The sequence below is a fragment of the Astyanax mexicanus genome, chromosome 12 (assembly GCF_023375975.1).
Source record: "Astyanax mexicanus isolate ESR-SI-001 chromosome 12, AstMex3_surface, whole genome shotgun sequence".
NCBI lineage: Eukaryota > Metazoa > Chordata > Actinopteri > Characiformes > Acestrorhamphidae > Astyanax > Astyanax mexicanus.
In genome coordinates this window covers 42,020,999-42,037,633 of record NC_064419.1, presented here as the reverse complement: position 1 = coordinate 42,037,633, position 16,635 = coordinate 42,020,999, and the positions used below count along the sequence as shown (strand labels likewise).

The 16,635-nt window shown below is 39.4% G+C and overlaps 1 protein-coding gene across 5 annotated transcripts in view; it reads left to right on the top strand.

Annotated features, from left to right (window-relative positions):
- kcnq2a (potassium voltage-gated channel, KQT-like subfamily, member 2a) overlaps positions 1-16,635 on the top strand; it is a 69,118-nt gene that overhangs the window by 50,158 nt on the left and 2,325 nt on the right. For 4 of the 5 annotated variants that reach the window (XM_049486172.1, XM_049486170.1, XM_049486173.1 and 1 more), the window contains 3 exons: positions 7,426-7,525; positions 8,617-8,748; positions 11,956-12,073. In XM_049486172.1, coding sequence (XP_049342129.1) covers positions 7,426-7,525; positions 8,617-8,748; positions 11,956-12,073 — 350 coding nt within the window. Of the gene's footprint in view, positions 1-7,425; positions 7,526-8,616; positions 8,749-9,355; positions 9,407-11,955; positions 12,074-16,635 lie in introns of all 5 variants that reach the window. The other variant, XM_022679351.2, reaches the window with a different exon arrangement.

The following is a 16,635-nucleotide window of genomic DNA, read 5'->3' as shown; positions in this document are numbered from 1 at the left end:
GAGTGGTGCGTTCTGGGTATTGTAGTTGTTACTGTGAGAATCGCAGATAGAGCTGGATGTGGGAGACACAGACGTGCTTTCAGCACCAGACATGACAGTACCCTCCCCCTGAGGGACCGGAGCGGAGGCAGAACGGGGCCGACCCCGGCGACGACCACCCGGCGGACAGGGAGTACCGGCGGGAGGTGCAGGTGTCGGAGCGGAGGTGCCAGACAGACGGGGCTCACCAGAGCGAGAAACCCGACGAGTTGGAGCAGAGGAGGTCGGAGGACGCTTGGGACGTCCACGGGGCCTAGGAGCAGGCTTACCAGGAAAACGAGCATGAAACTCCACGAGCAAGGCAGGGTCCAGCACGTCTTTGGCAGCCACCCAACAACGCTCCTCCGGACCATACCCCTCCCAATCGATAAGGTATTGGAGTACACCCCCACGTCTGCGTGAATCCAGCACCTCCCGGACAGAATACGTGGACGACCCCTCCCCCTCCACAGCCGCGGGTGGAACATCAGCCGGTGCAGCGTCAGCGAGCGGACCCGGGACCATAGGCTTGAGGAGAGATACATGGAAAGAATTATTAACACGATACTGAGGGGGTAACTCCACCTTGTAAGTAACTTCATTAATACGTGACAAAATCTTAAGAGGACCAATAAACTTAGGCAGGAGCTTTCTACAACTACCCTCAAACCTAAAGTCCCGGGTAGAGAGCCACACCCGATCTCCTGGTTGGTAGTCTGGGTTGTCACCACGGTGCTTGTCAGCACGCTCCTTGTACACGCGCAGTACCTCAGAGACTTTACGATGCGTGTCTTCCCACACCTGCTCACTGCGCTTCATCCATTCATCCACAGCCGGCACATCAGTGGACACCGCTGTCCAAGGAGCTAGAGGAGGCTGAAAACCCAGAACACACTGAAAGGGGGTGAGGCCAGAGGTAGTGTTAACTAGGGAGTTTTGTGCTATTTCAGCCCAGACGAGGTATTGTGACCAATCAGTGGGATGTTTGAAGCAGTATGTGCGGAGGAATTTCCCGAGTTCCTGATTAACCCTCTCACATTGACCGTTACATGTAGGGTGGAACCCAGAAGTGAGACTGACATGTACACCGAGATGTTCAAAAAATGCCTTCCACACACGAGAAGTAAATTGAGGACCACGGTCAGACAAAATATCTTCGGGGATACCAAAGTGTCTAAATACATGCATATAAATAGCTTGAGCAGTTTGGAAGGCAGTAGGCAGAGCTGGGAATGGAATAAATTTAACCCCTCTAGAGAAACGATCAACAATAGTGAGAACTGTAGTATAACCCTCAGATACAGGCAGATCAGTAACAAAATCAACCGCTATATGCGACCAAGGTCTCTCAGGTACAGGGAGAGGTAGTAGCTTACCGGCTGGAAGGGTTTTAGGCGTTTTACATTGCGCACAGACAGAGCAGGAGGTAACGAACGAGTGAACATCAGCACGCATAGAATCCCACCAGTAACGGGCAGAGAGTAATTGTAACGTGCGTGTGACACCAGGATGACCAGAGGTTAAAGCGGAATGAGCCCAGGTGATGAGCCTGTCTCGAAACTGAACGGGTACGAACGTTTTACCCTGAGGACAGTCCTCAGAATTGGGCTGATTAGCGTTACTTTGGCGAATCTGATCGTCTAACTCCCATTGAATGGTTGCGATCTGAACAGAGGGAGGAAGAATGCGTTCAGCCTCCTGGGGCTGGGATGCGCTGTCCACAGTGCTGTAAACCCTGGACAGCGCATCAGCTTTAGTATTACGGTTTCCCGGACGGAACGAGATCGAGAAGTTAAATCTAGAGAAAAAAAGAGACCAACGTGCTTGTCTCGGATTAAGTCGTTTAGCCGTGCGGAGGTATTCCAAATTCTTGTGATCAGTATACACAGTGAACGGATGAACGGACCCCTCCAGCCAGTGACGCCATTCTTCTAGAGCTAATTTCACAGCAAGAAGTTCCCTATCCCCTATCCCATAGTTACGCTCCGCAGGGGAAAGCTTGCGTGAGAAGAAGGCTACAGGAAACAATTTGGGTGGCGACCCACTACGCTGAGAGAGAACCGCGCCAACACCCGATTCAGAAGCGTCCACTTCCACTACGAAGGGAAACTCGGGATTAGGGTGCCTAAGTACAGGGGCTGAAGTGAACGCAGCTTTCAGCTCACTGAAAGCGCGATCTGCTTCGGTAGACCACTTCAGGATTTTAGCAGCTCCCTTAGTGAGAGCAGTCAGGGGCGCAGCAATGGAGCTAAAGTTACGGATGAACCGCCTATAAAAATTAGCGAAGCCAAGGAATCGCTGGAGTTCTTTAATGGTCTGGGGCACTGGCCAATTAGTAACGGCAGTTACTTTCTCATCGTCCATAAGGACACCGGAGGAACTGATAACGTAGCCGAGAAATGTGACCCTTTGAGTGTGGAACTCACATTTCTCGGCTTTGGCAAACAGACTATGTTCTCTCAGGCGTTGGAGAACTTGGCGGACATGCTGAATGTGTGTGGGGAGATCTGGTGAATAGATAAGGATATCGTCTATAAAAAGGACAACAGAGTGATTAATGAGATCGCGAAATATGTCATTCATAAACGACTGGAATATAGCTGGGGCGTTAGCGAGACCGTAGCTCATGACCAGGTATTCATAGTGGCCGTTGGTGGTGGAAAACGCCGTTTTCCATTCGTCACCTTCCCTGATGCGAATGAGATTATAAGCGCTACGGAGATCGAGTTTGGTGAAGTACACGGCATTACGTAACTGTTCGAGAGCTGCTGGGATTAACGGGAGCGGGTAAGCGAACTTTTTAGTAATGTCGTTTAAGCCTCTGTAATCTATGCAGGGTCTCAAACCCCCATCCTTCTTCTTCACGAAGAAGAAACCTGAACCAACTGGGGATTTGGATGGGCGAATGAAACCCTGCGCAAGAGCTTCACTAACATACTCTTCCATAGCCTTCTCCTCATCACGAGACAATGGGTACACACGAGCTTTGGGCAGTACAGAACCCTCTATTAAATCAATAGAGCAATCATAGGGGCGATGCGGAGGTAACTCAGTAGCTTTAGCTTTACTAAACACATCAGAAAAATCATAGTACTCGGAGGGAATATCAGGGGTATCTACAGAATTAGGGCTTTCGACAGAGGTAGATTGCAAAGAGAGTGAAATTAAAGATAAACAGTTCTCACGACAGAAAGGAGACCAGGCAGTGATGTCTCCCAGGCTCCATGAAATGACGGGGTCGTGTGTCTTTAGCCATGGCGCTCCCAAAACCAGTGGATGTTCTGTGCGTGGGAGCACATAGAGAGAGAGCTGTTCCACATGTAGAGCGCTGGCTTGAAGGGTGAGAGGAAGAGTCTGCAGGGTCACAGGTTTGGAGCGTACAGTCTCTCCATCGATGGCATGGATGGAGATCGACTTGGGGAGAACTTTCGTGGGTATGGCGTGCTCCTCCACCAAATCCAGGCTGATAAAGTTCCCCTCCGACCCAGAATCTACAAGCGCTGAGACACAAAAAACATCCGTTGGAGTGGTAATAATAACAGGCAACACGAAACATTTTTCTTTAAGTTTAGAAACAGGGGTACATACCACGTTAGCGCGTGGAGTACTCTCCACGCGCTGTCCCAGAGCAGACGCTTGAGCAGAATTGGGCCGGAGTTCACAGTTAGCCCTTAGATGATCTGGACCACCACAATAGAGGCACAGGTGAAGGCGTATGCGACGCTGCCTCTCAGCGACGGATAGTCTGGATCGTGTGATGTCCATGGGCTCAGGGCTGGGTGCAGGCGCAAATTCCGGAACTGGATTCCCGGACTGGAGTAGTGCAGGGCGAACCGCAGGAGTGTGGCTAACAGCTTTGGGCTTACGGGAAAGGAGCTGATCCAGACGGATAGACAGAGCGATCAGCTGATCCAGGGTGAGTGAGTCGTCCTTGCATGCAAGTTCTCTTTGAATCTCAGGGTTAAGTCCGTGTCGAAACATGGAGATGAGAGCAGGGTCGTTCCAACCGCTGCTAGCAGCTAACGTACGGAACTCCAGAGCAAAGGCTGCCACAGATAGTTTACCTTGCTTCAAGGTAATCAGAAGCTCTCCACTAGATTGCCCATAGCGTGTATGATCAAAAATGCTGCGAAAAATAGACAAAAAAGTGTCGTAGCTGGATTCAGAAATGTTCTCCCAAATAGCTGTAGCCCAGTCCAAAGCCTTGCCAGACAGTCGAGAAATTATAAACCCGATTTTAGCTTTATCAGAAGCAGGAGGTGAGTTGCTAAAAAACACGGAGCACTGGAGCAGAAACCCATTACATTTCTCAGTGTTTCCGTCATAGACTTCGGGTTTACACACAGCGAAAAAGGGAGTAGTGGTTTTGTTAGGGCTGGCTACAGGACTAACCACTGGGCTAGGGTTCTGGGTGGACAAACCCCGGAGGTGACTCATAATCTCGGCTAGCTGCTGCTGTTGGTTAACCTGGTGGCGTGCTAGCTCGTCAACAGCTTGGGTCACACCAGCGAGCGTTTGCTGGTGCTGACCTAAAAGCCGACCCTGGTTAGCCAAACCAGACTTAATAGACTCTGTATCCGCAGTCTCTGTCATTACGGCCGAGTATCTTGTCAGGGCCAGACAGGAAGGAGACTGGTGCAGATACAATAAAATAACTTTTATTAAAGTTATAGAGTAAACAGGGGTAGTCAACAGAAACAGGGTCAATACCAAAAATGCACAGTGTAGAGAAACCATACCATAAACGGAGGACAGTCCAGAGTTCATACACGGAAAGGCAGTATCACAGGTTAGGCAAAAATCCAAAGTACAATAAACAGTCCAGGTCATACACGGTAATCCAACACAAGGGAGCAGGCAAAAATCAAAGTCGGTAGAAAACAAAAACAGGATCATACACGGAAAATAGCAAGGGCAAGAGAAACGCTTTGTATTGTAGGATTTACCAAACAGATACTCGGCGAGGTGTGAGTGTGAGCATGGTCCTTAAATACTCTGAGTAATCAGTACTCGGGGCTTCCTGGTGGCGTCATGTGACGTGACATGTGATCGGGAGTGTGTGTTGTGTCATGGAGTGGTGCGTTCTGGGTATTGTAGTTGTTACTGTGAGAATCGCAGATAGAGCTGGATGTGGGAGACACAGACGTGCTTTCAGCACCAGACATGACAAAGTGTGCAATAATTATTTAAACTAAATTAGGCAGGTGCCTAAATTTGGGCACCCTTGTGGTTTTATTGATTTGAATATATTAAGCACTAATTATTGGAACACAGAATTAGTTTGGTAAGCTCATTGACCTTTGACCTACATTCCCAGGTGAATCCAATTATGAGAAAGGGTTAAGGCAGACAATTGCAAGTTTTTCTCATCTTCTCTGAAGAGTGGCAACATGGGAGCCTCAAAACACAACTTTCAAATGATCTGAAAACAAAGATTGTTCAACATCATGGTTTAGGGGAAGGATACAAAAAGCTCAAATCTCAGAGATTTCAGCTGCAGTATCCACTGTGAGAAACATAGTGAGGAAATGGAAGAACCACAGGCACAGTTCTAGCTAAGACCCGAAGTGGCAAAACAAGATAAATCTCAGATAATCAGAGGAGAAGAATGGTGAGAACTGGAGTGGTTCCATCATGCTGTGGGGCTGTGTGATCAGTGCAGGTACTGGGAATCTTGTTAAAGTTGAGGGTCTCATGGATTCCAGTCAAAATCAGGAGATTCTTGAGAACAATGTTTAAGAATCAGTGAGAAAGTTGAAGTTAAAGTGCTGGGGCTGGATACTTCAACAAGACAATGACCCTAAACCTTAACTCTGGTCAAAATCTACTAAAGCATTAATGCAGAGGAACAAGTACCACGTTCTGGAATCATCATCTCCCATCAGTCCCCAGACCTGAATATTACTGAAAATCTGTGGTGTGATTTAAAGCAGCTGTTCATGAGCAGAAACCATCAAACCCCACTGAACGTGAGATGATTTGTAAAGAAGAATGGGCCCAAATACCTTCAACCAGAAGCCAGACTCTCATTGGAAGCGTTTAGCAGCTGTCATTTCCGAAAAAGGAGGATTTACTAAATATTGATTGAATATTGTAATTTTTCAGTTTGGGTGCCTAAATTTATGCACCTGCCTAATTTAGTTTAAATAATTTTGGCACACTTTCTGTAAATCCTATAAACTTCATTTCACTTCTCAAATATTACTGTGTTCACCTGCTATATGATATATTCAACTAAAATTGCTGATCCAAACAATCAATGATTTATAAAGGAAAATCATAAAAAAATGATCAGGGGTGCCCAAACCTTTTCATACCACTGTATTATATCTATTATTATAAAAATAAAAATAATAATAGATACCATTATTACTTTAACAATAATAATGCTAAGAAACATACTATTTTTGCTATTATCATTGTTATTATTATTTTATAATTAGCTTCATTAATACATAATAAAATAATTATTATCTATTATCTAATACAGTCTATTTTGCACTACCGATTGAACATGCTAACCTTTGTTAGCGTAGCAGTTGCTGGATTAGGGATGTACTTGATTGTGAGTTAATTTAGGTACACAGTTGAGGTAAGAATATTGTGCATGGTTTACACTGCTGCTAACTTTAACGTTTTGTCTAATTAAGCAAAATGAAGTTTACTCACACTCATCATGGACATGAATGTCATGGCAGCATTTGAATTTCACTAATCTGACTAATAATAAATTGCCATTTTTGGCACAGGGTCAGAAATCTACATACACCCACTTAGATTTTCAATCCAGTGCTGCTGTAAGTTCCATAATAAGCAGTGAACTTGCCCAGGCCAAGACCTCTTAACTTTCTGTAAGTGATCATGATTGACTACAGCTAGTAGCTTCCACATACAGTAAAAAGGCTCTGACAGCGCTAATTGGATTGGCCAACACTCAGTACAGTGGAAAAAGTCCAAAGAGTTCAGTGCAGATCTGAGGAGGGTGATAGTTAACGACTGCAGCTAATCGGTTGTTGCAAATATTGCATAAAAAGACAATAAAGAAATATGGCTATTTTTAGAATACTCTAGCATAACTTCAAACAATCAGATGGACGGTTCATGATATGTGTGTGTAAACTTCAGAACTAGTTTTTAGTAACTTTTTTTTATTTTAATGTCTCGCTTAGCTTCTTAGCATTTGTCCAGATTAGTATTTATATATTTTCTATATTTTTCTAGAATTTGTCATTTATTTATTTTTACCCAATTCAAGTTCTGCTAACATGAAAATTTGCTCTATTATTCTAAATTACACTTTGTTGTAAAATGCCTCATAGATATATAGATCTTATTCAGACCGTGTGTGTCTTTTTGATATAATAATAATTTGAATATTAAAAGCATGTGTGGTTTTGTGTCTTGTAGAAGCAAGTCTCCCTGAGGAACTTGGAGATGACAGGACTTGCAATTGTGATTTTATGCCAGAGATGCCTACACCACTGAAGGCCACTATAAAGGCAATATGGTAGGAAACAATATGAGAACTCGTGTTTTATAAGAATCACAGTCAGTGATTTAATCTATATTTTATAGATAGGAACTGAGACAGACACCAAAATAGGCAGTTTGGTCAAATTCAAGTAAATATTACTTAATATAATAAAATGTTTTGCTTTAGCAACAGTTTTACAACAAAATATAAAATAAGAGATAAGAATGTCACACATTTCAAACATTAAGGCATGACCTTAAATACACTATATGGACAAAAGTATTTACAATACACCTCACACTACAGTTACATTACATCCACAGGAGCTTCATGACATGACGTTCGATATCTATATGCATTCGTTTAGAGTTGGTTCCTCTTTGCAGCTGTTGCAGCCATTTTGTACTGTGGCTTATAAATTGTTACATATATAAAATATTTTATATTTTATATATATATATAGTTCAGTGACCTCATAAGAACCATCTCTTCTAGGGTTTTGATTCAGGGCTGTATTCCAGTGTTCCTGTCTATATAATAGTGTGTATTTTAATATAAATTAGGGCTAACCCTTTGCCGTTCAGAGCAAGTATATATACATATATATATATATATATATGTATATATATATATATATTTTTTTTTTTTAGTTTTTCTTTTGCTTCCCCCAGCTTCCCCATTTGAAAGGAAACATGGCGACACCCTTGCTCACTTTGATGTAGGCATCCTTACTAGTGTCGCTTAATGTGCCTTATAATCCGGTGCCCCTTATGTATGAAAATCCAGTTTTAATCAGCTGATCATCCAGAATAAACATGTCTTATGATAGAAGGCTATCTAGTTAACTAGCTCTTGAACAGTATAGTGTATGTTTGTTTTTTCTGGATGACTAGCTGGTCTTAAGCTGGGTTTCTTTTGTATTAAGCAAGCTAAGCATGACTTATTTAGTTTAATTTAAAGTTAAATCACCAGTGACAAAGTTTTCACCCCTAGTCTAATCTTATTGTATTAAACTGAATGTGTCCAAATGCTTTACTGTTACTACACTACAAAATAAAAATAATAAAATAATTCAGTTAATAAATATAGTTCCAGTGATAGTCTGTTTCCCTTGCTTGTTTCAGTGTCATGCGTTTCCTGGTGTCCAAGAGGAGGTTTAAGGAGAGTTTGAGACCCTACGATGTGATGGACGTGATTGAGCAGTATTCAGCAGGCCACCTGGACATGCTCTCCCGCATCAAGAACTTGCAGTCCAGGCAAGATTTCCACCCGACCTCTGCCGCACTGCCTTCCTCTGTGCTACATAAACCGGCTTACTGTATTTTCTGTTGTGATTTCAATCACATACTGTCTCTCTACTTAAACAGAACACTTTCCTTTCTTAACGTCCTGTTACGTCCTGCGTAACGGGGCACTACGCCCTCTGGTGGATAACTGCTGTTAACATCATGTGATAGCTATTGATTGATCACTCCTAATATAAAATATTGGCTCAAAACTCAGACAAGTCATACCCATGACACATTCAGTCATCTCTGAAGGGACCAAAGTTTCACTCCCCCCCCTAAACGTTTTTCATTTATTTTTCTCTCACATTCCAAATTTTTAATGTGAGTCAAAATTCACAGCCATGTTTTCCCCTCAAATAAGATTCATATATATGTTGTGAAATGAAACCACTGTTCCACACATATACAATATATTCCAACAGCCAAGAGCCATTGCCTGTGTGTCTCAACAGATGTGTGTATGGAATATATTCTTACTTATTTGTCCTTGGTTCTCTGTGGAGGACTGGGATCGGTATCCATTGGTGTTGCTTCATGATGCTTTGCCCCATGTCTTCTCTATGTACTTTGCCAGGATAGATTTGATTGTGAGCCCCCCACCCCCTTCGACCCCTCGCCATAAGAAGTACGTAATCAAGATGCAAACAGTTGAATAAAGCTAAAAAATGGGTATGTTATTGAACAGCATTGCAGCATACAGCGTAATACAGCTAACATCTTTGTAATTGGTCGCAATTTTTGAAAGTTTTCAATCCAAAAATTGGTCAAAGTACCTACAAATTGTGAATAAATGTGATGTTTTGGGTATAATATATATTCTCTACAGCAATAATTTTCAACTGGTGGGTCGGGACCCAAAAGTGGGTCGCAGACAGCTTGAAAAAAAATAAATACAGCTCCGAAAGAGACTTCAGTTTCTATTTCTATTTATAGGTTTATGTTTAAGTAAAATGAACATTATTGTTTAATTCTATAAACAACAGACAACATTTCTCCCAATTTCCAAATAATAATATTATAATTTAAAGCATTTATTTGCAGAAAATGAGAAATGGCTGAAATAACAAATTCAGAAATCAATATTTTTAATCACAGCTTCCATGCATCTTGACATGTTCTCCTCAACCAGTCTTACACACTGCTTTTGGATAACTTTATGCCTTTACTCCTGGTGCAAAAATTCAAGCAGTTTAGTTTGGTTTGATGGCTTGTGATCATCCATCTTCCTCTTCATAATATTCCAGAGGTTTTCAATTTGGTAAAATCAAAGAAACTTGTCATTTTTAGGTGGTCTCTTATTTTTTTCCAGAGCTGAATGTTATTTTTTTAAATTAAACAAATTAGTGCTGATTTTGTACTTTTTATTGTGAAATAAAAAGACAGAGAGACTTTCTTACTAATGCACTCTAAATGCAGAGATATGCAGTAACCTTTTTTATTTTGTGCAGTTTTGATATTTCATTTTATTACTTTAATAACTTTTGTAATGTAGTTGTCATGTACCTTCTCAGTTACTCTAAAAAAATGCTCATAAATTCACATTGCATGCATATGTGTTTAAATATGTTTTTGAAGGCTAATTTTCAAAAATAGTAAATAATAAAAATGTGAGTCCCAGGCTGAGACCAGTTGAGAACCCCTGCTCTACAGCATATTGCTCTTCGTATTGTTAATTTTCTGTTATCGCCATATAGTAAATTGTTCTCCATTCATTTAATATAAATCAAAAATGCTGCAAAAACTTGTTTAAATGCTGTCCAATAATTCTGAATACTCTGCAGTAAAGCTGTACCCTGACCAGTGGGGGTCTAATACATTTGTGCATGCCATTTTTGCATTGCAAAGAATGCCATCTGAAAAAAAGCCAGCCATTTCCCAGTAGAAGCAGTGAAGCATGAAGCATCATAAGGCATGGTACCAGGTAATACTTTAGAACATTCATCATTTGTTCACCTTTCTTTTATATAACAAAGCATTTAGAGGCCATTTCTGTTTAATATTGTCTAATTTAGGTGGGAATCAATCACAGGGCATCTCACGACGATAACAATGATAGCATTACTGAGGAGGATAAAATATTCCTAAATAAGCAAATACCAGAAATGATTTAATTATGGATTTATTGGTGTCAGTTTCATTGAATTTGGTATGTTCCAAATAAATATTGATATTTAATGCCACTTATCAGTGCCTAATGATAATATAACTAAGATACGGTACTGTGCAAAAGTTTTAGGCACCAAAGCAAATTACAATAATCAATTTATCTCAGCAATATGAGTGTTTTTACCTGAAAAAAGCACCACATATGATTTGAACAGACGCAATTAAACATACATACAGTAAAACATAACAATGAATTTTCATTTTTAACTAAGTATGTTATATCCTGAGAGCCAAGCTGAAGAACAAAGTGTAGTTTTCTCCAGATTTCTCCTGGATGCTCCTCAGCCAGCATGTGTATATGTTCAGTTCCGACAGCAGCTCACCTGATTTACCAAATGTACCAATTTACCAAACCAGATGTTGATTAATATGATGAGAACTGGAAATAACTCTATTAAACTCAGATGAGGAGAGATTAGGAGATGTTGTAATGCTGTAATGCTGGTGTTTTACTGAGCTCATAAACACTTACTGCACAGATAAGAAGCTTTTTCTGTATTTAAAATTCCCACAGGGGCCTAAAACGTTTGCACAGTACTATATATCACAGTATTAATACATTATCCCACCCCTAGTCTCATCATATGTGTTGTCAGTGAACATCATACCGTGCATCATCACCACCTGAATGAGTTACTCAGTGTTTTCTGCCCATTCCCCTTTTTATATACTGTATATATCACAAGTCTTCTTGCAATGTTGCATGGGGCAGTCAGTCAGTACCCTTGTGGTGCTCTGAGATGCATGATGTTAACAAACCTCTTGGTGCCATATTATCTATCGCATGCTTATAATGGAACTCTCCAGTTACTGTTGTAGCCTCCCATTCACTTCATGCTCTTTTTACCTTTAAGCCCGGAACCTTAATCTATTGTTCGTAATCTAATTTATTAATTTCTTGCATTTTGATTTTGTGTGTGGATTATATCAGTGCTTGTATTTTGTGTGGCTGAGTTAAGATGCACTGCACTGGCTCTGTATGGAAGAGATTGTTTGCTGAATTGTCAGGGTAGACCAAATAGTGGGGAAGGGAGCTGCAGCAGGAGACAAGGACAAACCCAAGGATGAGGCCGAGCAGCCAGATGACCCCAGTATGATGGGACGCTTGGTCAAGATAGAGAAACAGGTGAGGAACTATTTATTACATCAGCTTGCAAAAGTATTCATACCCCTTTAACTTTTCCTCATTTTGTTACCAACCACAAACTTAAATGTATTTTATTGAGATTTTAAATGATAGACCAACACAAAGTATTGAAGACATACGTGTGAAGTGGAACAAAAATAATACATAGTTTTACACTGATCCAGCAAGGAGAGCACTGGTCAGAGACGCAGCCAAGAGGCCTATGGTCACTCTGGAGGAGCTGCAGAGATCCTGCAGAGAGCTCAGGTGGGAGAATCTGTATACAGGACAACTATCATAAGTCATGCGCTCCACAAATAGTGTTTCTGGCCTAAACTAGATGTATCATTTGCTTTCCACTTCACACTTATGCAATATTTTGTGTTTGTTTATCATTTAATATCTCAATAAAATACATTTAAGTTTGTGGTTGTAAGAGACAAAATGTGGAAAAGTTTAAGGGGTATGAATACTTGTGCAAGCCACTGTATATAAATCAATATCAATAAAGCCCAAAAAGTGCTTTATGACTGCTCATTTAGCTCACTTGTTAGCACACTTATTATTATGGATGCATTGATCCGTCTGTTTTTCAGTTCTGATACTGATGCCAAAGTTCTACATATTCATTAATAGCAGATACTATTTAAAACTATCTGACACACAGCAGATTCCAAGCCACTACATGTTTGGAGCAGATTACTTGCAGTGCTAATAGTTTTTTAGAGCTGGATTACTCACTGATCGTTTATGTCACCAATATTGATATTTGATATGATTTGATATGATATGATATGTACACCACCTCTAAATGTTACTCATAAATTATGAAGCTTAGAATAGCTATCTGGCCACGATGCTAACAGACTCAGCATCCACCATGTTTGACATGTTTAAAGCCGAATTGTTGTGATTGGCTGGACTGGAGCCGCATTGCTCACAGTTTTTTCCGAGCTAGATCACTCAGACAGACACAGTGGCCAGACTTCATAATTTGGAGCAAATTAGTAATGATGATAACGTTTTTAAGCTGGATTACTTGCTGTTAGTTAATGAGAGGTCAAAAGAACTATGCTGTATGTGCATTCTCTGAACCTAAGCTATGAAACCTGAAATACTGCCATGTATACAGCACAAAAAAAAAAAACGGTGTTATATCAAATCTGTAAGTGTTAATTTTAACTCTTCAGAAGTGTTTATATAATTCTCACTGGGCTAGAGTTAATGCAACATAGTTAACAGTGTTAGAAATGTAACTCAATTTCAGTGTTGAGCTATTAACTCTCATTTTTACACTTCCTCTGTGTTGGTTCAGTCTTCTCTAGAGTTAAATTAAAAACGCTACAGTGTAATTTTTACACTTCCACATTGTTGGTTCTTTCTTCTTAAAATAAAAACAATTCTAAAATGAGTGTTTTACCACAATATTGCTAGTTAACTTAAAAAGCCAGCTTAATGTATTATAATTTAATATACTTTAAAATGGCGCCTGGCAGAAACCCTTAGCTAACTAACATAGTCAACCAAATTACATTTAAGGTGGAAAAGGACATTTGACAAACTTTTAGTCTCACAGCTACATTTTTTCTGTTAATGAATTAAAAACAATTCTAAAAATAAAGTGGATTACCATAATAATTTTAGTTAGTCAACTTAAAAAGCCAGCTTAATGTGATATAAATTAATATACGTTAAAATTGCACCTGACAAACAAGCTAAGCTAACTTGCTATCTAGATAGCTAGCCAAATTACATTAAAGGTGGAATGGGAAATTTAACAAACCAGCTTCCGTCTCACAGCTACATTTTATTTGTTATTAAATTAAAAACAATTCTAAAAAGAGTGGTTTACCACAATAATTAAAAAGCCAGCTTAATGTGTTATAAATTAATATACTTTAAAATGGAGTCTGACAGAAAAGCTAAGCTAACTAACACAGTCAACAGCTAGCTAGTTAGCCAAATTACATTTAAGGTGGAATAGGAAATTTGACAAACCAATTTTAGTCTCAAAGCTACATTTATCTGTTAATGGGTTAAGAACAATTATAAAAAATAACGTGGATTATCATAATACTGTTAGTTAGTTAACTTAAAAAAAGCCAGTTTAATGTGTTAGAAATTAATATAAGTTACTTGAAAATGGCGCATGACAGAAAAGCTAAGCTAACTAGCTAGTTAGCTAGCCAAATTACATTTAAGGTGGAATAGAAAATTTGACAAACCAATTTTAGTCTCACAGCTACATATCTGTTAATGAATTAAGAACATTTTTTTTATAAAGTGGATTACCACAATACTTTTAGTTAGTTAACTTAAAAAGCCAGCTTAATTTGTTATAAATTGATATACTTTAAAATGGCGCCTGACAGAAAAGCTAAGCTAACTAGCTAGCTAGTTAGCTAGCCAAATTACATTTAAGGTGGAATGGGGAAATTTAACAAACCAGTTTCGGTCTCACAGCTAAATTTTATTTGTTATTAAATTAAAAACAATTCTAAAAAGAGTGGTTTACCACAATAATTAAAAAGCCAGCTTAATGTGTTATAAACTAATATACTTTAAAATGGTGCCTGACAGAAAAGCCAAGCTAACAAACACAGTCAACAGCTAGCTAGATAGCTAGCCAAATTACATTTAAGGTGTAATAGGAAATTTGACAAACCAATTTTATTCACACAGCTACATATCTGTTAATGAATTAACAACATTTTTTTTATAATGTGGATTAACACAATACTTTTAGTTAGTTAACTTAAAAAGCCAGCTTAATTTGTTATAAATTGATATACTTTAAAATGGTGCCTGACAGAAAAGCTAAGCTAACTAACACAGTCGACAGCTAGCTAGTTAGCTAGCCAAATTACATTTAAGGTGGAATAGGAAATTTGACCAATTTTAGTCTCACAGCTACATATCTGTTAATGAATTAAAAACAATTATAAAAATAAAGTGGATTACCACCATACCTTTGGTTGAGCCATCTTAATGTGTTGTATATATAAAAAATAATACAGAAAATAATAAAGAATAATAAAAATAATAAAGAAACAGCTAGCTAGTTAGCTAGCCAAATTACATTTAAGGTGGAATGGGAAATTTAACAAACTAGTTTTAGTCTCACAGCTACATTTTATTTGTTATTAAATTAAAAACAATTCTTCTTGAAGTAGTTACTGTACACTTGCTAAAATATATATTAACAACAAAATATACTATGAAAGTATTAGTATATATAGATTTTATTACCTTATTGGCCTTCAAACTGCGGAATAAAATGGCTTCCTGCTTCTTCTGTCAGGCTGTGGAGTGTGAGAGGAGTCTAAACTAATTCATCCCTGAGAGAGAGAGAGTTATTTATTTACAACACTAACCATCAACACCCACATCAGTTAGATTTAACACTGCCAGTGCAGAAAACAAGTATAGCAACTCTAAAATCTACTCTACACAACTCTGACTCTTGAAATTCAACACTAGTGTTGTGTAGCTGCCAACAGTGCATGCACCAGTTTTACTGAAAATCCCTATCCTATGGATTGTCTTACATATCTGATACACCATATAGCTAATTTTGTTACAATTGGGAGTTTTATCTGATCTGAATATCTGATAGGTGCATCCCTACTTATCAGGATGTGATGAGTGCCTTCTTTGCTGCAGAAAGTCTGCAGCACATTTATTCCAGCAGAAATGATTAAATGTTATATAGTTCAATCATATTTTCTAAAGGAACCCTGACAGCCAAAAGTAGAGACTGGAGTTTATTTGTTACCCTGCCTCTGAGGAGTCTAGGCTGAACTTAACTGTTTGTTTCATCATTTCTGCCTGAATTGCTTTTTGAAGCACAATACAGGGCAGCCAGTTACAGCCAAGGTAATTTAGATGCAGCTGTCCCAAATGCACAGCAGTAAATACAGCATACTTCTATCAATCTGGGGCACAAAGAGTACAGAGTTTATATGGTGTTTATATGGTTGTTCATGTCATATTAATGACACTTAAGAGTCCGAAGTTGCACCCTGCACAAGGCACATTGCAATGCTCATTACTATCTTACACCCCTTCAACAGTGTGTTTAACCCCTTAACACGCCTTGTCCCATATACGGGCAACACTTTTTTCTGCAGCAAAATAACTTTTTTACATTCTGAAAAATTAAGGGCTTTAAAATCTCCTATTCTTTACTCCACCTAATAATTCCAGATCAGTAACAAAAATCAACCCAAATTCTGCATGTTTGAAAATAAAACTAGACAAACATAACAAAACTAAAGGTTTGAAGGGTTCCAAAACTTGTCATACAGTGTATACCCAACGTTAGTGCTGGTGTTACTAATTTTAACGTTAGTGTTCTAGGCTACTAGTAAGGTGTACTTTTCCTGTCGTTATGATAGCAAAGACACACTGACATGCCCTAAATCAAGGTGCATGGTGCACGCTTGATGGCTTGCTTGAAGATCGCTAAAATAGTTCCCTTAGTGAGACATTTAGATGAGACATTTTCTGATTATGACTATTATTACGCAGTGACTAGTGAAAGTGCTGAGCCGAGTATGTCC